This window comes from Pithys albifrons, chromosome 12 (assembly GCF_047495875.1).
Source record: "Pithys albifrons albifrons isolate INPA30051 chromosome 12, PitAlb_v1, whole genome shotgun sequence".
Lineage (NCBI taxonomy): Eukaryota > Metazoa > Chordata > Aves > Passeriformes > Thamnophilidae > Pithys > Pithys albifrons.
In genome coordinates, this window is record NC_092469.1 from 14,553,897 (window position 1) to 14,575,261 (window position 21,365).

The following is a 21,365-nucleotide window of genomic DNA, read 5'->3' on the forward strand; positions in this document are numbered from 1 at the left end:
TAACCTTACAGACCATGTTTTTCCCTTTGCCATACTCCAGCTACTCTGCAGAGGATTCTGTGGTGCTGTGTAGCCTCACATGCCTGTCAGAGCCATGATGTGCTTTTCTCTCCTGTCCTGCTATGGAGGTCTGCAGGCATCTTGCTTCTTCCACTTCTTCATCTCAGTCAAGGGACTTCTTTCCCTCACCCCATGCCTTGTGTGTTCCTGGCAATTTTTGGGCTATGCTGTTACTGTATGAAGTTGAGATTGAAGGAGAGCACTCTTTGGGGCTGTGCAGGGTGGAGGCTGTCCTTTGCAGTCCCATGGGCTACATTTTGCCAGAGGGGCTGGAGCAGCACTTGTGAAACTGCTCTGGGAGGTCTGAGGCAGAGATCAACTGCTGCTACTCTGCTCCTGCAAGCTGGAGGTCACTTTTTGATTCCCAAGTGCTTTATCCCCCTTCAGGTCCTTCTTCACATTATTCTAATGTGTGATGTAAAAGCTGTCAGAAGCAGAGTCCTTTGTGTAGGGCAGTCCGATGACCAGTCCAGGTGCCCATGGTGGGTTATGGGCTTGCAGGGACAGTGTATCACTGCTGAGGAGGGATCATGTGCCTCTCAGGTGCTCAGTGCAGCTGTAAGGAGCAGGAAGCAGAGGTCAAGCTGCCACAGACCCAGTAATGGGTGCTCTTGCCACTGTGGACATCTGTGGTCCATGGCAGGTGTCTATTCTCAATGCTGTGGTAGACCAGTCTGCCTTTTTGGAGATGCATTTTTGTGAGCAATCAAGTTGTGACTGCAGCTCCAAGCTATTCTGTTTAACTTGAGTTTTTAGTGTCCTGGTGAATCAAACTCTGCAGGCAAAGAAAAGGGATCTCAGTGAACATGTGTCAGACTGCTGGCCTGCAAGAGACTTTTCCATTGCCTCCAACAGTCTGCAGGACACTTGGAGGCTTGGCTCCTGATGGATATCTGGCGAGGGACAACTGCTGGCTGCCCTGCTCTGCATGAGGCAGGTGATTCCTCTTCTTGGGGTTTCAGTGTTAGGGCTGATGTGGTGTGTGTACAAGTGCATATGGTTGTGGCCGCTGAGGGGTGCCTAAAGCACCAAATGCAGTGAGATACCTTGGTCCAAAGTAACCCACTTCCACTACAAGTGACTTTTGCAGCTGTGGAAACCCAATGGTGTGAGCAAAGCACAAGCCTGGCTGGGCTCTGTCTACCTTGCTCATCCCATCATGGTTTTTGTGACTGGGGGTCTGCCCTTGTTCCCTGTTAGGAAATGGGAAAGGGCTTCACCTCGCCTGGTGCTTCCTGTGGAGAAGTTCAGGTGGCACCTTTGTGCTGGTAAGAGAGAGGATAGGTTTCAGCAGAAAACAGGGTCTTTTATTGTCCAGTTATGTCTTCTCCCAGGGTGGGAAGGAAATGAGTCTGGGAATCACAAAGAGCTTTAAGCATTGGGGATCTTCTTTCTTTATTTCTGTGCCAAAGCCGTGAGTAAGATGTTGGAACGCAGACAAAGTCCAGACACATAATCCTGAGCACATGGAAGCAGTTTGAAGGCACCTCCTCTGGGGTAACAGGGATGACAACTTGCATTTTACCCAGCTTCTTTCCAAAAGCACTGGGCAGGTGAACATGACATTCATTGTAGCATTAAAAATAATGGCTAAATGCGGGTGACAGGCCAGCTGCATCCAGGCATCTCCACCCAGGAATCGCTAAATGTGTTCTAGTACCACGTGGGAAGGCAAGACAGCAAGTGCTTATGGTGAGGTGTTGCAGGTGTCCAAGGAGAACTCTGTGCTGAGTGTCAGCATTTATTTTGGGAAAACCAGCATCTTGTAGCATAACCCCCTGTTGGCCATACTGCCATCTAGCCCCATGGGCAATCAGCCTGAGGGCACATCCTGCTAGCAGAAGAGATCATAATGTCTTGTCAGCATCTTGTAGCTGGTCACTTCATGATAGCCGGCAAGTCTGCCTTTAAATACTAGGGCACAAGCACAGCCACTCAGCTCATGAAGCCTAATTTTGTAGTTTCATCTCAAACATAACCCTGTCTGCAACCAATCTGTGCAAAACTTGAACCATCCTACGGGCTGTGTGCACAGCCTAAACCTGAGCACTGGTGGCCGAGTGTGGGTGAAAGTCACATCAGGGGGCTACAGGCCCCTTTAGCACCGAAGTGCTGAAAAAATCTCTGTAAAAACAGTGAAGGTGTCTTCTGTGGGGACTATAAACTGAACCTACCTGTGGGCACTCAAATCAGAGCACCTTTTGTTTGTATTCCTGGCTCCCCACCCATAAGGGAACCCCCTGTTCCAGTCCTGCAGAGTTCAGTGTATCCAAGGTCTGAAAAAGGGAGTAGCAGCACAAGGATTAGACATGTCGCTGACTGGAAAGCAATAAAAAGCAAGGAGATGCTTCTGGAGTGAGCTGCTCACGTCTGGCCATGGGATGCTCTGTACTTTCCACACCACTCATGGTACCTGAGTTGCAGCTCAGAGAAGTGAGTGGATGTGCCCTTGTTGACTCTGAAGGTTTGACCATGCTAATACCTCTCTGCCACACCGAGTGCCTCATCTCTGTTGGCTGGCCTAGTCTTTCATTAAAAAATTAACAAAAAAATGGAGCCTTTCTTGTGGTAAGTGCTCCTGGCTGGTTTCGTATGTATCCCATTTTTTGCATCACTGGACACCAAGCTGAAACTTCAAAGATCAAAGCAGCACAGAATGAATCTGAAAGTCTTTCTGTCTGCTTGAATTTACCATTCTGCCATCAGGCTGGGAAGGCCAGGATGAACCCTTGCTCCAGCTGGTGCAACCAGACATTTTTTTGAATAGAATCAAATGGCTCAGCTGAAGGGAAATGGGGACCAGGCAAAGACTGGCATGTGCTCAACCTAGACACTGGTGGATATGGAAGAGGAGAGCCTCCATGGGGCTTTATAGTCACCCCCAATGGGATGTGTTTCTGTGTGTGGTGCACAGAAGGAAAGATGCTGGAGTTCTGGTGACCTGAGCTAGGTGTCCACCTTGAGCTTTGCACCTGTGTTGGGTGTGGCAGAGGCTTCCTGAGCAGGTTCCTTCAGGAGGATACCTTCCCTGAGGCTGCCTGTCAGAGATCTCAGTGCCTCCCAACAAAAACCCGGCACTGCTGAGCCTCCAACATGGTTAAAGGATGTGGGTTACTTGCTGCCTGTTGTCATCTTGCTGAATACATTTACCTTTTGAACAAGGTCCCTCTCATATGCTCAGGAGGCTGGTATGCAGACCCGTTAATGGATCAAGGGGAAAAATGCCTGTGGATGTATTCTCCTTTGTGTTTGGGCTTATAACCACCCACGTTTTGGCATACATCCCTTCTGTGCACAAAGATCTTTTAGAAATTGCTCGTTAAATCTCCACCCTCCTTTGATATGTATGGAAATAATGGGACACGTGAGACTGTTTTCTGTTTAGGAAAAAAAAGCTATAAAGGGAGTAGCTTTAAAAGCCTGTGTTCACCCCTTTCTAACTCAGGAGTTTAGTAAAAGCAAAGAGTTTATGACTGATTTACTTAGCTTTCCAAGAGGCATACATTTAGTGCTGTACCCAGATAGAGGGGAAATGTTTTCATCTGACTTCTGTCTCAGGTTTGCTGCTCAGGGGCAGGAGAGCTTGAGCACACGTGTTTCTGTTCCCCAGTGAGCCTGGAGAATGCTGGAGCAAATCTGGGTCCCTGTAACCAGGAGCACTTCTCCCTTGGGGTGGCCCATAGCTGAAACGGCATAGCCATGGGCATGGCTGTACTGCCTGTTCTGTTCTTCTGGTTCATCCTTCCTTACAGCCTCTTCCTCAGAGGTGGGATCTGATTGCTGCTGTCAGCTGCTTTCTTGTATCAGAGGTGTGCAGGGATATTCTTCTCCAAGGAAGATCCTTCTGCACTTACTGTTTTCTCTTCCAGTCAGCTGGCTCCTTCTGGAATTGCAACTCCAGAGCATTTCTGTTCTCTTCTGGCATAGCAGGACTTGTATTTCATGAGCACATGGTAATACAGTGTGTTTAAGGCCAAAAGGAACTATGGCTCATCTGTTATGGGATCCTGGGACCATAGACTGTTACCTAGTTCCTACATTCAATCTGGGAACCCTTTAACTAAAACAAGGTCATTTCTCCATGGCATCCACCCTCAATTATTAAGTTGGTGAGATGTGGAGAATCCATGAGCCCCCATGGGAGTCTGTCCAGCAGCTCATGCACCTTGCAAAGGAAGGGATGAGATCTGAACGTGAGCCCAGAACGTGTACAACACTGGCACAGAACTAATAATCTAAATACTGACCCCATGGAGATCGTTTTTGGCACTTGTCAGCTGGTCTGCTGAAGGATTATCATTTTTTTTTTTGAGCACAGGCGGCTGCCCATCTGTTGTAAGATGCCCCCAGATGGGTGTCGGAACACAAGGAGTTGGCTATGGCCTAATGCCTATATCTAAAAGGTGTTAAAATGAGCTGACCTGATTGGTAAAGAACTTACCCAGGGTATTTTATAGCTGGCTGGTATAAACAAATCTTTCATCAGGCTGGAGTGCCCTGTTACTTGGTACACATTAGGCACAAATGGGAAGGGGCACAACATGTTACTGCTTGGGTTGGTTTGCCAGGTAGTTGCCAATGCCTGAAGTTGAGAGTGGAGCAAATGCTGTCAATAATAAGATGAATGAGCTCAAGCAGTTTCCTTTGTTGGGTAGCAGAGAGAAAGGTTTTCAGTGCATATGTAAGAAGAGCTCTGTAAAGAAAGGGAGTCTGCTGCAATGCCCTGGGACTTGTATAGAAGTGGCCTGGGAAATTCTTGGCTCTGTCTGCGATATCTAACAGGATTTAGCAAGCTTTGTCCAAGCCTGTTGTAGGAACATGACACTTTGAATGTGGAGATCCCTGGCTGGACTGTGGCATATGGTGGCATGGCGAGACTGTTGGTGCCCAAGCCAGGGCAGCGCATGCAGTCTGGCAGCAGGAGCTAAGAGAAGAACTCCAGGGAGTCTGGAGGAGGTGGAGAGGCACGTGAGGGCAGTGAAACCATGGCTGACATGTGCTAATGCTTTTCCAGCATGATTCTGTTGCTGAGAAGGGTGTTTGAAAAGTACCCAAAGCTTTGCATTACGCAGAATTCTTACACAGAATTACACTTTCTTAATTGCATGGTTAGAGCTATACCAATGATATTTAAAAAAAAAATGTGCTTAGACAGTTATTTCGGATTAAGGACTTAATCCTTTGATTAAACTAAACCAAAATAAGCTGGTGTCCAGCTGAAGGATGGTGTTTTACATATAGCTGTTCTCATCCACTTGTGGGCCCTGGTTTCAGCTGGAAGATGACTGTTTAAGGACAGGGCTTTGATCCGTTCTCTCAGCTGCCCTTTAAACACCTGTATCATATCCTTGATCTATTGCTAATGGAAAGTAACAGGTCTTTGGCAGCAGGACTCATTTGTTGGTCTGAATAACACCTACCTCCTGCTCAGTTCATTGAGAGCTCATTTGTGAGCAGGACACATACCCATGAGGAAAGGCTTATCTCCACTTCCCAGGTCTGCCCCTTTCTGCTAAAAGAAAACTTTGGCTTGTGGGTCATCCCTGCTTTGGCCTCTTCAATCTGTTCAGCAGTTTTCAGAAGCTTTTCTGATGTGTTGGGTGTTGCACAGACAAAGGAGACAGTTACAGGTTCTGCTTCAGAGAATCTGGAGTGGGAAAACCTAAAGGAAAGGGTAGAGAGAAGTAAGGTCAGTAAGGAGGAGGATGCTGTATTAGACCCATGTAAACCTAGCTCTTGGGCTGGAGGGCAGGCTCAGGTGATCAGTCATGTTGCCATATGATAATGTCTGTGTTAAGCCACCTGCAGGGTGGTACAGAGCCAGGGATGTACCTGTACCAGGCTGCCTCTGCCATCTGCTATTCCCTGCCTTTTGTTCCGGGATAAGGACAGCATTGGTGTGGCTGTGCACTAGCTCCAAAGCTGAAGCTCGCAGGAGGTCACACTTCACTTTCAGAGCAATCTGGGATGTCCCCCTTGAGTGAAAACAAGGCTGGTGAGGAGATTGCCCAGCTCTGGGCCTGCCTTTCACCAGCTGCGCAAGCCCAGACCTACAGCATGCGCAGAAGAGGGAACTGGGAGCTGAAAAGCAAATACATCATTTTTCCCTTTGTTTAATTAAATGAGAGATCATGAGTTAATCGCTTCCAAGCGCTTGTTTTCCTGCAGTGCCTGGAATGATAATCCTGTGTGCTGCCCAGTAGGAGCTGCTTTGGCTGCCGCAGCCGCGTCAACACAGAGAAGGGCTGGGAGAACAGAGGGAGGCATCTGGAAATGATTCTCTGAGCTCTGTCTGCTGAGCACCACTCCCTGCAAGGCTGTAGGAGCTGGTTTATCCACAGGCTGTGGAGCCATCCTGCCTGCCCCAGTGGCAGGGCAGCAGAGCCAGGCTACAGCCATGCCCTCTGCATGGGATGCTATGGTGACATGCAGAAGGCAGGTTGCTTTCAGAGGCAGAGCCCTTGAGCAAAGCTGGCCTGGGTGAGACTGCAAACACTTTCCTCCCAAGTGGAACAGGGTGTTGTGCTTTTATCCCCGAAAAGCCTAAAACAATAGGCCAAAGAGCAGGTAGAGCCGTTCCTGGTTATCTCACAGGAAGGTGGTATAATTACAGGAGTGGGAATACCTACCTCTATAGCTGCCCCACTTAATAGTGCATTATTTTATCCAGAGGCAAGCAGGGTGCCGAAGGCAGGCGCCCTCCTCTCAGCCTCCCCCTGAGTCTCAGAGTGAGCAGCAGAGGGGGGAGCTGGCACTTGCTCTGGGAAGATTTTTCTGTCTTGAACTCATTGCCGCTGTGATTAGAATGGCTCAGGAAATGGGGCTGGGAGGGTTCTCCTCCCTGCAGCAATGGAGTGGGAAATCTCAAATTTTGTCAGAAAAACAAGCCTTGTTTTTAGCCAAAGATCTTTTGAACAGAGAACTGTCTCGTTTTTAAAGGCAAAGCAGCCTGTCTTTCGGCTTTGTGTCAGAAAGTGGAAAGGCTTCATGGAAAGCCCAGAGGTCTGTTTTTACTGGAAATGAGGTTTCTCACGTCAGCTGAGAGCTGAGCAGTCCCAGCCAAGCGGCGCAGCACGGCAGCCTTTGCTGGCGGAGGGACCAGCTAACCCAGCCCTGCTCAGCCCCTGCTGTGAGCTCCTTTTCTCCCAGTCCCAAAGCTGGCTGGGGGCCACGGGCAGGCGCTGTGTTGTGTTGCTTGGAGCTCTGCCTCTTCCCAGTTTTGCTGTTATTTCTACTTTCCAGTCTGGAGTGTGTGAGGGTTGGGTCATCTCTTCCCCTCACCTTTGCAGACTCTTGTGTTTTCTGTCCTGCTCTAGCACTGTCTGTTGGTACCTAGGCATGTGGGTGTGTGCAGGACGTGGCCAGGCTCTGGGCAGTTGGCCAAAGGAGGACAAAGTTGCGGGAGTTCCTGGCACGGCCTCCCTGCTGAGCGGGAGCCGAGACACTGGGTGACTCAGAGCTGGGTGTACCACGGGCACCACTCGCTGTGCTCGCAGCCTCTCTGGGCTCTGCTCCACTGCCCAGCTATGTTCCTTGCTCTGCCAAGCCACGGCAAGCTCTGGATTTAACCGGGGCACTTTGGGACATGTAGTTCCATTCTTTGTTGGCCCAGATGGGGTCTGGGTTTCTGACAGCAAAGCTGCAGGTTCTTTATCTAAACTCCTGCTGCAGGATGAATCCTCAGCATGTTACATGGGGTATTCCAGCTTGCTGGAAAGGAGTGTTGTCTGCCATAAGTCATGGGTTAGTCAAACAGTTAGTCTGGTCTCACTATAACAATATTTTTTAGGAGTCCACAGACAGCATCTGGGCTGTCAGCAGGGAAGATCTGTGCCTCTTCACATTCACCTTGACCAAGACTCAGCATTTTGTAGGCAAAATTAGCAAAGTGCTTGGGTGAGTTGTAGGGAAAATGCTGGCAAGGCTTTGTGGGCCCAGGTGGGTCCAGCAGAGTTGCAGCCCCCACCCTGCATTGACTTTCATTGTCCTGAGCCACTTGGGTTGCTGTCTCATGCTAGAAGAGCATAGGTATTCTAATGCTGTGCGCAGTGTGTGTGCTCTCTCTGCTCCCCAGGCAGGCTGACTTACTGTTCTCCAAACCTGTAAGAGGTTCTCCAGGTTTAAACTTAACTGGTGAGCAGCAGGTCTCAAAGAGGAAGAAGCTGAGTCCTGAGTCAGAAAGAAATGTAGCATGACAGGAGTTCCCAGTGGCTGGAGCTGCTATGTCATTCTCTTCATGCCCACAAAGGTAGGCAGCACATTCAATCTATACACCTAGAAAAGCTCAAGAAGGTCTTGGTTACTTCAGATGCCTCTTGGCAGGTTCCTCTCAGATCCTACAGTAGCTGCTTGTATCAGGAGAGGTAGATGTGTCCCCTGAGCAGGTCTGTAACAGATCCCAGGCTCCTCTTCCTGCTGCCTCCTTCTTAGTCCTGTATTGACTACCACAGTTTTGGCTTGGGGCTTTTGCCCAAGCACTTGTAACGTCGTTTCTGCTTGACACCTGGTATTGCTGCAGTTTGTGATGGAGAAGGGCTGAGCGGCAGAGCTTTTCCACAACAGTCTTTATGGCTTTATTCATTTCACAGCATCTGTGGCTCCTGTGATATGCAGGAGAGGGAGGGCAGCCCACCTACCCCATTCATTGCTATCCCTATTCAGACCTAAGCCCTCTGCCAGCTGTGATGTCCTCCTGGGTTCTCCCTGCTCCCCTGCCCTCTGGGTGGGACCATGCTGGGTTGTTCCTGTCACATGGTTCAGCCCATGGAGCCCATCCCATCTCCATGTGCTGCTTTCCTCTTCCTTGCTGTGCTCCAGCCCCTGCAGCCAGCTCCCAGCTGAGCAGCAGTGAAAGCCAGTTTGGCCGGACGTGACCTTAACCTGGGCTTTATTTAGCGCTTTGATTTATAGAGGAGTTATTTTAAAAGCATGTTTCTCTTTTGGGAGGTGTGGTGGAGTGGTGGCAGTGAGCTGGAGTTCATAGGTCCTCCTGTGCTATTGACAAAGAAGCATTTGAGTTCCAAGACATCTTTTGCTTGGGGAGATGCTCTCTGGTTTGCTTGGAAAGCGCCTTGGTTAGTGTTTGTGCCAAGTGGCTGAAAAGGAACAAGTGTCCAGGACCTTTTCTGTGAAGGGGATGTGGCAACAGTGTTGGACGCAGGGAAGGTTGAAATTTGCAGTCCCTGAAGGAGGCTGCTTTCCCCAGGAGGCTCCTGTGCTGGGCTCTGTCAGCTCTTGGGGGCCGCTGTGGGCTGGCTGTGGTGGAAGTGTGCTGGGGCAGGAGTGCCATCTCCTTGGATCCTTGCTAGTTTTAGCTTGCTCTCCTCCTCTCCAGATGCTGTCCACTCATCCTGGGTCACTGAAGTTTCTCCTCATGCCTGCTGGGGGTTGTGTTGCCAGCTTGAGCTGAGGGATGGAAGCTCTGAAGTAGGTTGCCCAGAGAGATTGAGGAGTCTCCTTCTCTGGAGATATTAAAAAATCATGTGGAATGACATGCTTTAGGGGACCCCTAATACGATCTAGGACAGCCTGCTGGAGCAGGGCATTTGGACTAGATGACTTCCCAGTGGTGCCTTCCAACCTTATGCGTTCTATGATTCCATGATGTGTTTAGGTAGGATGGGCTCTGGACTTCAGGTTTATCAGCGCCTGGACCACATGGCACTATCCCCATCTCTTGTTTGTGTGAGTTCCCTGTGCCTCTTTGCGGTGCGTGGCAGCAGGCCCTGAGTGCAGGGTGGCTTGGCCATCTGGGCTTCCACAGTCAACAGTAGGACCATGTGTCCTCTTACAGTCTTTGCTGAGGCCCTGTCCTCTGACCCCTCTGCAATCTGAGTAGTTAATTAATACAAATAAGCAGTCCCACCCCTCAGATTGTGAGTTGGGTTAATGAGTCCCTGATTAGAGGTGAATCTCCTGCTGTTATAGGCTCTGCCATGTTCCACCCTCTGTGTTTTCAAGGTGGCTTCCGAGGCACTGCCATGTTTCACCCTCTACCCTGGCAGGACACATCCCTGGGTGACAACTCTGGGTGGGTGGGAGCACTGAAAAGTGGTGTCACTTCCACAGTCATTTGTGGCACATGAAGGCTGCATCCATCCCCTTGTTCTGTAGCTGCCCAAGGATGCTGGTGCTACAATCACATGCGGCTTGGTAGGATGTGGGAATTTACTCCCTGTTCAGGACTTTTCATGTGGAATTAGCAGAGATTGGGGCAAACATCTCTTCCTATTAAATGGCAGGAGTTGAAACCTTCTTTCTGTCCCGTGGAAGCCTGCACAGCTATCATGGCTTCATGGTGTAGTCTAGCCACAGGGAGATAAAGCTTCCGTGCTATGGAGTGCACTGTTAGCAGTGCACTCTGCAATGGCTACAGGCTATGGTTACTCTGTGTTTTACTAAAGAAAGGATAATGTACGACCTGGTTTATTTTAACCATATAAAGGATTTTTGATTCGGTGCCAATGTTAATAATTGTTTTGTGAAGGCTTTGCTAAGGCAGCAGGAATGGTGTGAGAACCTTAGAGCGATGCACTGACTCATGTGCAAATATTTTGACTTCTTTGTTTTATTTGCAACAGTAAACTTAACAAATTTCTTTTGGTGAGGAATTGATATCTGAAAGAATTTTGCTCAGGCAGAGCACGGGGACAGAAGATGTCACAGAATCAACCCCAGCTGTTTTTGACTGATGGTTTGAACCTGTGGGCTGTGGAGGGTCAGAGGGAGATTGTTGTCAAATGCTACCAGCAGCAATGCTACTGTGATAGTGCCCAAGCAGGCAGCTGGTACTGGGTGGGAGAGCACCTGTGTGAAGGCCAGTTTTATCTGACAAGGTCGAAGGCACTTGCTGGGACAGGTTGGTGTCAACAGAAGTTATTATTTTTCTGAGTGGGAAGGAACTTGTCTAAAAAAGCCTTCTCCCGTTTAGGGCTGGGATTAAATGCTCATCCCTAGCATTCAGTGCTTGGAAGTGTGCATGTAGGGCTCCTGCTTTCTGAGTCCCTGGGTTAAGAATATTGGATTAAGAATTCCAACTCAGGATAATCTATGCTTCTATGAATATGGAAAACAGCTCCTTAACCTCTCTTTGTCTGGTTGCATTGGCCTTGGGGAGTATTGCAGGAGGCAGCTGATTTCTCAGAAAAGGTGTGAACACTTTAGGAGCCTTGCTTGTTGCTGACATCTGGAGAAACAGCAGAAAAGGTAAGGAAGCAGTGCCATGCCACAGGCAGTGTGTGGTTTGCCTGTCACACGTGTTCTGCCAGCTTGTTGCAGGCAGGGATTGTGGAGGCATCGCCTGGGTGTCCCCACCTCTGCTGTGCAGGCCCACAGGCTGTCCTACAAGGCTTTACAACAGAACAGGGAGTTTATATTGTGCCTAAACCACCCAACCCTCAAAAGGAGGAACTTGGAGAATGTTGAGCTGTGAGAGGTGGGAAGGCTTGTGAGGAGCATCATCTCTGCTCAGGCTGCAGGTCAGTTCAGGCTTGCTCTGAGACGTACATTTTCTCAGGCCAGTGAAAGTATTTGGAATGATGAACATGTGCTGCTGTGGAGTGGAAGAAGTGAAACTTTACTTCCTCCCTGTCCCTTCATCCTACTGTTCCCTGGTGGTGGCGTAAGCTGTTGTGGCACTGCTTTGTTTAACTTTCTCTCCCAATCTTTCTGTGGGACTGAGGTATGTTTTCAGGCATGTCCATGTGGCTGTTCCTGTTCTGCAGGAGGCTGTAGGGCTTTTGGGCCAGCAACTGAAATGCTTTTCTTGTCCCTAGTGAAACATGGTGGATTTAGATCAGATGAGGATCTGGCCAGACACCTGAGGAAACTTTCATTTGGTTTTGTAGCAAAACTTACTCCCACTGGCTGTAAGTTAGCCCAAGGGATCCCCTCTAAAATAGAAAGGAAAGGAGGGATTCTGATCCTCTCCCCAGATACATACAGCTTTACTTTTTTTATTGTTACTTTTTGGCAAGCTCTCTTGATTTACACCCATGCAATAACTCAGGTTTTGGCCTCTGGCACTGGAATTGGTCCTGACACCATGGGCAGGCTCTGGCTGGCAGGTTCTCCCAAATGAAGGTGGATTCAGGGAAGCCATCTCCTCTGATCCCTGGGCTGGAAACAGACATCCTACGTATCAGTGTGAGTGCTCAGGGACTGCAGGCAGCTCTGTTCACATACAGCCTGTGAATCCTGTTGTGAGGCATCTCTCACTGCAGAAAATTCCTGGCTCCTGGAGTGGAGCCTTTCATGAGAGGCAAACAGGTTTGAATAATGAGGAATTGCACTGGTGAGTGGCTGTCCTCGGGACCAAGCGCTCCAACAACTAACCCTGTGCTGGGACTCCAGAGCACAGCAGGCTTAGGACCTTCAGCCCAGCTGTTGTTCCTGCAACTCCCTTCAGCCCACAGAGGAGCGTAACTCTGGGCTTTAATGTACCCAAGTGCTGGCTGGTATCTCCAGCCCTGGGTACCCAGAACATGGTCCCGCTGAGGTGCCCACCCATGACTCGCTCGCTCACACGCGCTCACGTGCCATGGTGTGGTCTAACAGCCGCCCCACCCCGCGCAGGCAGCAGAAGGACTTGCTGCGTAAGCAAAAGCTGGGAATTCTCGCCGCTGTGCACAGCACTCTGTGAGCACTCCACTCCCGTTTTGGGAGAGCTTTTCTGTGTTTACCTGGAATCGCTGGTGCCAAAAGAAGCTAGAAAGGACAGCTCTTTTGTCCTTTGATCTCCGCTCCTCCTGCGTTTGGAGATGGCCGCGCTCCTGGGCGTGGGGCTCGTCAGGGCACCAGGGCGAATCGTGCAGTGGTACCACTAACGCTTTCTCTCTCGGCAGGACTCGGAGTCGCTGGACGGCTGCATTCAGAGTACGTTATCAACACTCTACCCTCCGTTTGAGGCTACCGCAGCCACTGTTCTGTGCCAAGTTTTTGATGTGGTGGAGAAGACGTACCGTGGGGATGGACTGCGCTACCTCATAGACTTCCTGATTCCAGCCAAGCACATCCTGCAGTGCATTCAGCAGGATGCCTGTGTGAGTACATCATGCTCTCTAAGGCCCGTGGAGGCTCTCTTGGAGAGTTTTCTTTCGGCTCCCGTATGTAAAACGGCTGGCAAAAAGTAAGTACGGCAGCCTAGGTGGGAGGTGTGAGACCCACAGGGCAGGCAGACAATTAGGAAACAGCTGAGAAGTGGTTGTTGAAGCTAAACCCATGCCGAGATCAGGTGTGGAATAGTGCCTTCACCTTCCATAACCAGGAACAATGAACAGAAGGCTTAAGGGATTGACAGGAAAAGCTTTAGCAAAGCGTTTGCTGGATATGGCTGACTCAGGTGGCCTCTGACCTCAGCCGTTCCCTGGCCTTGTGGATGAAGCTGTCGGGCTCCTGCCACTGGCAGGAGGACATGTGGGGCAAAATGCTGTCAGTCGGTGTTTTTCCCAGAACTTCAGCTCCCCTTTGATGAGTGCTGGAACAGTCGCAAGGCTCAGTAGCCCCGAGGAGTCACGTTACATTTAGTGCCAGAACGAGTCCAAGATTAACGTGTGTTACTGTTGGGAGTCTAAATGTTAGAAATGATGAGTCAAACGCCTCCATCACAAACTTGGCTTCAAGTCTGCAGATGAAAAAACCCAAACAAAACAACCAGCCCCAACAACTTAAAACTTGGGTTTGGTCTAGCCCTCTTGTCTCTGAATGCAGAGCAGGTGTGTAGCCAGGCTCTTGAGAGAAGTCCTCGCGGTACAGGGCAAGGGACTTCTAGGAGGAAGAAATATATTAAATAGAAGCTGAAACAATCAGTTACTAATTTGTCTTGAGGAGAAATGCTGTGGGGAAAGACCCATCACATAGGATGGATCCATGTAAGCTGCACATCTCGCAAGTGTGTTTTGGTGCAGTGTTTGTCCCATCCCACTGTATCGTCAATCAGTCTCCAGCTTGCTGCCAGCTGTGTGTTTGTAAGCCAAGGAGGATCCGAGGTTGTGTATAAGAACTTTGGGGAGCTGCTCTTTTTTACCCTGAGCACCGGAATAGGAATTATTCATCAGTATCTGTAGCAGCATTTTCTAATTCGATGGTGCATCACACGTTTTTCCCCTTTAAAGAAACAAAAGCCTTTTCGTTTGTACAAACTGGTAATTATTGCAAGACACTTCACAGTCTTCCCCAAAACATCGGCCTCACCGAAGCAACCAAAGTAGCAACGTCCCCACTCCCTGAGATCCCGGCAGCTTCCAGCGGTGCCTCGGGCCGGGGAGGTGGTGGAAGAGAGGGAGGGGAAGCAGCAGGGCGCTGAAGCCACAGTGCTGCCGTCCCAACGGGGAAGTGTTGGGAGCAGGAGGGGTGCGCCGGACAGGGACAGGGACAGGGACAGGGACAGGGTCAGGGACAGGCCCCGGAGCCCGCGCTGCCCGCGGGGCAGGACGGGTGGCACGCGGGTGCGGCGGCGGGGCGGGCCTTGCGCTCCCCGGCAGCCAATGGGAGGACAGCTGGGGCCACGTCGGCCAATAGGAGCGTGGGGCTGCCTTGACGGACAGTGCGGCACGAGGAGCACTTGACCCTGAGGCCGTTGGCCCCGAGGCGGGAGAGGTGCGAGGGCGGCGGGGCCGGTGGGGGCTCCGAGGTGGGAGAGGTGAGGGCAGGGGGTGCTGCAGGACCCAGAGTGAGAGAGGGATGTGAGGTCAGTGGGTGCTGGGGGGTCCGTGAGTTGGGAGGAGTGAGGGCAGTGGATGCTGGGGCGTCCCTGAGTTGGGAGGGGTGAGGGCAGTGGGTGCTGGGGGGTCCCTGAGTTGTGAGGGGTGAGAGCAGTGGGTGCTGGTGGCCCCCTGGGCTGGCCTGGAGCTTGGGCTCAGGTGACGGGCAGTGGGGGCTGTGGTGTTTGGGGTTTGCTGTGGGAGCAGGAACCAGGACGGTGGGTCTGTCCCACACGTGCAGCACAGCTGGGGAGATAGTGGAGGGGCACGAGCTGTGCTTGGGGGCCTGCCTGACACTCCCTGGCCTGCCCAGGAGCCACAAAGTGTGGGGCTGGTGGGGCAGCCACCACCAGCAAGGGTTGCCCAGGGCTCAGCATTAGGTGTTGGAAGCTTTTGTTGAGAAGGGAATTGTATGGAAAAGTGAGCAGCGAGAGTCTTTCCTCATTGCTGGTGATCCTTTCTGGGCTTGACTCATGATTTTGTACTTCCAGGGTGGCAATACAGGGAGATCAGGAGAAGGAAACTGTAGGTACCTTGTACTCTCTTTAGAGGTTGTCCCAGGTGGTTCAATATTTTATTTAGATGTTTGCTTTTTTGCTTTTTACTTTTTTATTGCTGAAATTTTTTTTCACTTGCTGTGGACTCCTCTTCCCCAAACCTTCACTGTGTGCCCCTTCCTTTGTTTTTACTGTCTGAAATGACAAAGGGCTATTTCTTACTACTTGATTTTTGAAAGTTTTGCCTGCAATGCTTCCTCCTTAGTTTCTAGTTCAGCTGTTCCATATGAGCTTTGCCTAAACACACTAAAGGGAAAAGACATGACCTTGGTCTGAACAACTACTGTAGGAAATCTTGAGAGCACTAGATTTTTGTCAGCCTCTGCAGTGACAAAAGTGTAAGTGGCTTCATGAAGTGTTAGACAAGTTCATGGGCTTCAGCTGGGTGTATTAAAATCAGCAGGCTGTGTGTGATTCCTTCCTCAGGGGCTGCACGGGGTGTTCCAAGGGATCTGTCTCTGCTTAGCACAAAGTTAAAAACCAGGTGTTGCCCTGGCCTTCAGGTGACATCCTGAGCTAAACAATCTGTTCCAGCCTAACCATCCCTCCAGCTCTGGGAGATTCCACCTCCGTGCCATCTTAGTCCTTGGAGCCCAGCTCTCTCCTCAGAGCCAGCTTTATTCCTGGCTGCAGCTGTTGGGCGGAGAGGGTGTTCCTGGCACTCCTCTGATGAGCCTGGTTTAGCTCAGTAGTGTTTGGACATGAGAAAAGCAAATACTTGAGCCTCAAAATGAAATGTTAAAAGGACTGTAATAAGCCTCTTCATGTAATCTTCTCTTTGAAGGTGCATTTTGGAGCAGGAGCAGCATGAGGATGCTTTACTTCTAAAGTTCTAAAGCTCTGTAATGTTTGGGCTATTGAGGGACTTAAATTCCTGCTTGGATGTTACTCTGGCTCTTGCTGCAGTTTAGACTGTGGCTTTGTAGGGTTTTCCAGAATTGTCAATGCATTCTGCAGTTTGGTTTTGGTGATTTTATTGCTGAGTTTTTTTCTCATTGTCAGTCAGTAGGCAAACAAGTTATCTAAGCAGTGAGGTTGGGCTTTTGGATTTCTTAATGTATGAGTAGCCCCCAAAAGATTACTCTGCATCCAGATTTTAACAGAATGCCTGTGTCAGGGAGGTGCAGATGGAATTCAGCTTTATGTTAATGTTGCTGCTAATGGTATCTTTTACTTTTCAGTCCTATAAACTATTTGTTATAGTTTGCAAACTGATATCTATGTCTGCCTCTTCTTCCACTGAAAAAACTTTGGTACAGATGGCCTTAATATATATACGAGGAGATATTTAGTGGCAGAAGAGGTTGGTGTGTAGGGTGCAATTTCATAGTCTCTTATAGAAAATTGCATATTTCTTTTGTTTAAAAACTTTGGTACAAAGTACTTGACTTGAGCACTTCTGTGCTTTGTTGACTGAGGTGCTGTGTGAGTCTTGAGCCTGATGGAAAGTCCATGAAGTGCCTTCAGCCTGAGGCTGAAACCAGCAGCAGCTTCTGCACACTGTGCTGGAAGAGGCAGCCCAGGGCTGCTGAGTTTAACTGTGCTTTGTAAGAAAGGAACCAACTGGTGAACACATCTGTGTCTTGGAGATCAGAAAGTCTGGGAACATCAGACTGCAAAGTTTAGCTCTCTGTGCCTTTGAGGGAGCTGTGTGTTTGGTTATAGGGCTTTTTGGCTGTAATTTAGTAGAAACAGAAAAGTAAGGGAGGTGAGTTTGATCTGAGTTCCAGGTTAGGATATAAAGATAGTATTAATACAATCCTCCAAGGGAATGAAAATTAAAGTAAGGTTCAGTTTTGTAGTGATACAGCATGTAGGTACAACAGGAGGGTGGTTGCACTGAGTGAACAGAAATAAAACTGCTGGGACTGAAATGATACAGACTTGAGTGGACTGGAGTTGGACCAAGGGTTGGGCTTGATAATCTCGAAGGTCCTTTCCAACCCAGTTGATTCTGTGATCCTGTGACTATGTCAAAGAAATAGGACTGGCTGATCTCCATCCTGGAATGTGGAAGAAGTTACCATGTAGTGCCAAATGTCTGGTAACAGGGATTTTATTGAATCTGTTAAGTCAGGGCTAGTAACAAAATACAGAGAACAAGCTGAGTGTACAACAACACGCACTGAGCAAGGACTGAATTAACTGACCCATTAAAAACTGGGTAACATTTTCATGTGGTTTTCTCCATAGCAGGTACCAGCCTTTTTTCATAAGCCATCTCTTTCTAGAGAGATAAGTTTCATTGTCTAATCTGTTTCATAAAGGATTTATTATGGAGTCATAGGGAAAATTAATTACTGTGTCAAAGGCATTGAGGTTTCTGCAAGTATTGCAAGATGGGCAACAAACTGGAGCAAGGAAGGGTGTTTGTACTGCAGGGAAAACTGAGTTGGAGGCAGGAGTCATGAGGCACTCACTGCTTCTCATCCATGACATTGGCATAAAAAGTAAGAGTATGTATGTGACATACTTGTGGTGAAACCAGCCTGGTAGACACAAACAGTAACCTGGAAGAGGAGGGTGATGAATGTATTGCACAAGATGAGCTCTAAAACTTTGTACTTAAATTTTTATAGCGGTAGGCTTGGAGGGCAGGCATGTGCCTCCACAGGCAGAATTTCTGTTGTGAAATGGGGTCATCAGTTTGAAAATTAAAACTAGTGGGTGACTGGGTTAGTGTAGGGGTGTGTCTGAAAGACAAGTAGGATCTTAACTTTGAGATGCTTCTAGCACAGTTGGGAAATCCTGGTGCCGTTATAGACAGTGTTCTGCACAATGAACAAGTAGAACAAAGACATTTGTTTCTAAAAAAAAAAAAATCGTCATGAAGGAGACTTCAGGCAGGCCCACGAGATGATCAAGGTAGATGTGCTGAGGTGATGTGACATGGCTTAATAAATCTAAGCAATTTGGAACACATCCAGAAAATGAGCTCCAGGGTTGAGGAGGAGGACTCACTGGATCTGAAGGGTGATTTGGACTTCCAAGCCTCTGAGCAACTTTGTATCAGGTGCAGTGAGAAACAGAAACCTGTCTGGGCTGAAGGGTAACGCTTGATGAACATAAGAATGAGATTACTTTATGCCAGTACCTCTTGTTTCAAGGTGTGTTAGGATCCAGGAAGTTCCTTCTAGTTCTGTGGTTTCTCTGCTGTATGGCAAAGGATTTGAATGAATTGAATCTAAAACCCTGTCGTACAGAGAAAGATGAAATTAATTGTGGAACTGATGGCTTGTATCGTGTCTTAATTTAAATACTCCCAAACAGAGTCATGTTCCAAGCACTGAAATTGGTTTTTGAAGTTGTGTAAATAATTGAGTCAAGTCAGTTCAGCTGTGGAACTTCAGTTCATTTACTTGACTGGGATTTGGCTGAGACTTGGCCTGAGTGCTGCTCAGGGAATGAGGAAATTGCTGGTATGTTAAATGTAGTTGCTCACAGTTTGCTGATGGGACTTGCTGCCTTCTTCATGGCTTGCTGTGCTTTCCTCATTTGCTGCTTTCTTTCTCCTGCTTTGTCTTTGCAGTGTCTCCTGCAGCCTCCCAGTGTAACTTGTCCCTGCCTGTCTTGCATATGTGATTTGCGTTGGTAGCTTTTCTTGTTTCTGCTTTTTAAAGAGAAGACCTCAGTATGAAAAACTCCCATACACCAATAACCAGAGACCCTCAGTTCAACTGTTTTATTGATCTCTGATTGAAAAGCGTGAGCTGAAGTCTGTTCCTGATGCTGAAAACACTTTCTCTTGTCTCCATAGGCTCGTTATTGTGGGTTGCTGTTCCGCCATGAGGGCTGGCCCCTGTGTATCCACGAGAAGATTGTGATCCAGCTGGCTTCCATTGACTGGAGAGCCTTGGAGCCTGGTGATTTCTACCTGCAGGTGGTCCCCCATCAGAAGAAGTCTCCACGAATTGTATTGAAGTGTTTGGCAAAAGACAAGCATAATGTAGAGGAAGTGGTGGTTCCAGAAGTTTCATATACCTCTATTTTTACTCTGGAATGGCTGAGTACGTTCAATGGAGAGCGGATGGGTATAGCACTGGAAAATTGTTTACTGACCACTGATGATAAAGTATTTCGTATCCCCTGGGATAAAGTGGTTAATCCTGAGTTTATAAACAAACCAAAAATAATTGAAAACAGTATCATCTCTCCAGAAGTAACAGAGGAACGTTCAATATTGTGCCTCCCCACGGACCATACTGAGTGCAGTTCACCAGACTTGGGGTCTCAGTATCTGCAGGAACAACATCCAAGTCAAGACAACCTGGTCATTAGCAGCACAGCTCCAGAGCTGAGTGAGGCTCTTGTCAATGGTGTCTGTACGAGTCCTGTGCCTCAAGAGAACTTAAGTGACCTTGAAGGGGAGTACGTTGAGCTGGCAGAAGTTTCGCTGCCCAGATTTGGGCCACAATCAGGCTCTTTAACTCGATCTCTGGCTTTAAATTACCTAACTCAGCCCAGAGCACGAGTGAATGAGTCTGAAGGCAAGCACAGCCTTATTGTCATACAAGACAGCACCTACTCCAAGAACTTAATTCAGTCAGCACTTATGCAGAAGGAGCACTGTCAGATGGACACTCTGAGCACTCCTAGAGAAGTTCTTAAAAATGTCATTCCATTGGAAAGCAGCAAAATGATGGCACATGGCAAGCTGTCTCCAGAAGGTCAGCTGATACCAGTTCGTCCTGGGAACATGGGGAATAATTTTCCTGTGTCTGAGTCTCCTGCTTGCAGCACAGAAGAGCAGGAGCAGGAGACTTGCAGTGAACACTCCCTGGATTGGAGATATGCATTGTGCAGCTACAGTGATGTGTGTGCTGGAGATGGTGTCAGCTGCAAAGCACAAACACCTGGTGCTCCTGGGAACGTGGAGGAAGAGAGTGATGGACCTCACAGAAATGCTGGTGTCAAAACATCGGAGCAGAGCCCAGAAACAGTTCTGAATGCTGTGGTGGAGGAGGAGGTGCTGCTGGAACCACTGACTGAGGGGCAAAATAAACCAACAGAGGTGGATGCCTGTCCTGTGTCTGCCCTAGGACCTTCAGGACCATGCTGCACAGTGAAGGAAGATTCTGATGTCTCTTGCCAGAATGTCAATGAAAGTGTGCCAGTGCAGGCCACTACATTGCCTGAGAGTTCAGATGTAGGTGTGGACAGAGGCTGTCCTTCAGGGAACGTGGCAGATGGAGGTTCGTGCTGCAGCAATAAGGAAGCAAATCTTAGTTCCTCATTAAATTCTCCAGAACAGAAGCAAGGAGAAGGAGATGAATTTGAGGTGGGAAGAAGGGACAACCAAGAAGAAGTCAAAGAGATTAAGGATATGTTGACAGCCAATGAAAACCAGACTAGACATAGTCACTGTTCTGTTGAAGCTCCTACAGGTGGGTCTTTGTCAGATGGTGAAAAGCAAGAGCATAAGAGGGCCGAAGAAACCACACTACTCCAAACCATGCAGTCAGAGGGGGGTCAGATGGCAGAACAATTAAATAACAGTGACTCTTTGGGCTCTGATGCACAAGCAGAAGGCTCAAGTCAATTCAAAACCCAGAGGTCTGGAGAGAGGTTTGAGGAACCACAAAGAGTGGTGGAAAACCAGGGCCATGAAAGTGAAGAGAGCTCTGTGCTGAACCCAGAGAATGTTGCAGTGCAGGACTTGCAAGGAATGGAGGAGAACCAGGGAAGTTTTTCTTATGCAGAAAAGTCAAAGACTGGAGCCTCAACAACACTGGAATCCATTGAAGAGGAACTGGAGGTTGGACCACCGTCCTCAGGCCCTGCTGAGGGGCATACAGAGCCCACCACTCTGCAGTTCCACCCAGAAGCAACTTCTGGGGCATCATCTCCTAAAGGTACAGCTATTGGATGTTTGTCTGTTTGGTCACATGGATTGAAAGCCAAGTCCTCTAGGAGTACTGCTTGAGCCCTACTTATCCAGCAGGGTTTGATGAGTACATCTGCTGGGAGAATCTGGGGGAATAGCACAAACTACAGGAAGGTGGTTAGATTGTCATGTTTGTGGTGTGAAATTAGCTTTCTCTTCACAATT

The 21,365-nt window shown here is 48.8% G+C and overlaps 1 protein-coding gene across 5 annotated transcripts in view; it reads left to right on the forward strand.

The window, feature by feature from the left end:
• The window catches only part of PLEKHG4 (pleckstrin homology and RhoGEF domain containing G4), an 85,027-nt gene that overhangs the window by 1,451 nt on the left and 62,211 nt on the right, over positions 1-21,365 (forward strand). For all 5 annotated transcript variants that reach the window (XM_071567239.1, XM_071567241.1, XM_071567242.1 and 2 more), the window contains exons 2-3: positions 12,903-13,100; positions 19,074-21,168. In XM_071567239.1, coding sequence (XP_071423340.1) covers positions 12,903-13,100; positions 19,074-21,168 — 2,293 coding nt within the window. The remainder of the gene's footprint in view (positions 1-12,902; positions 13,101-19,073; positions 21,169-21,365) is intronic.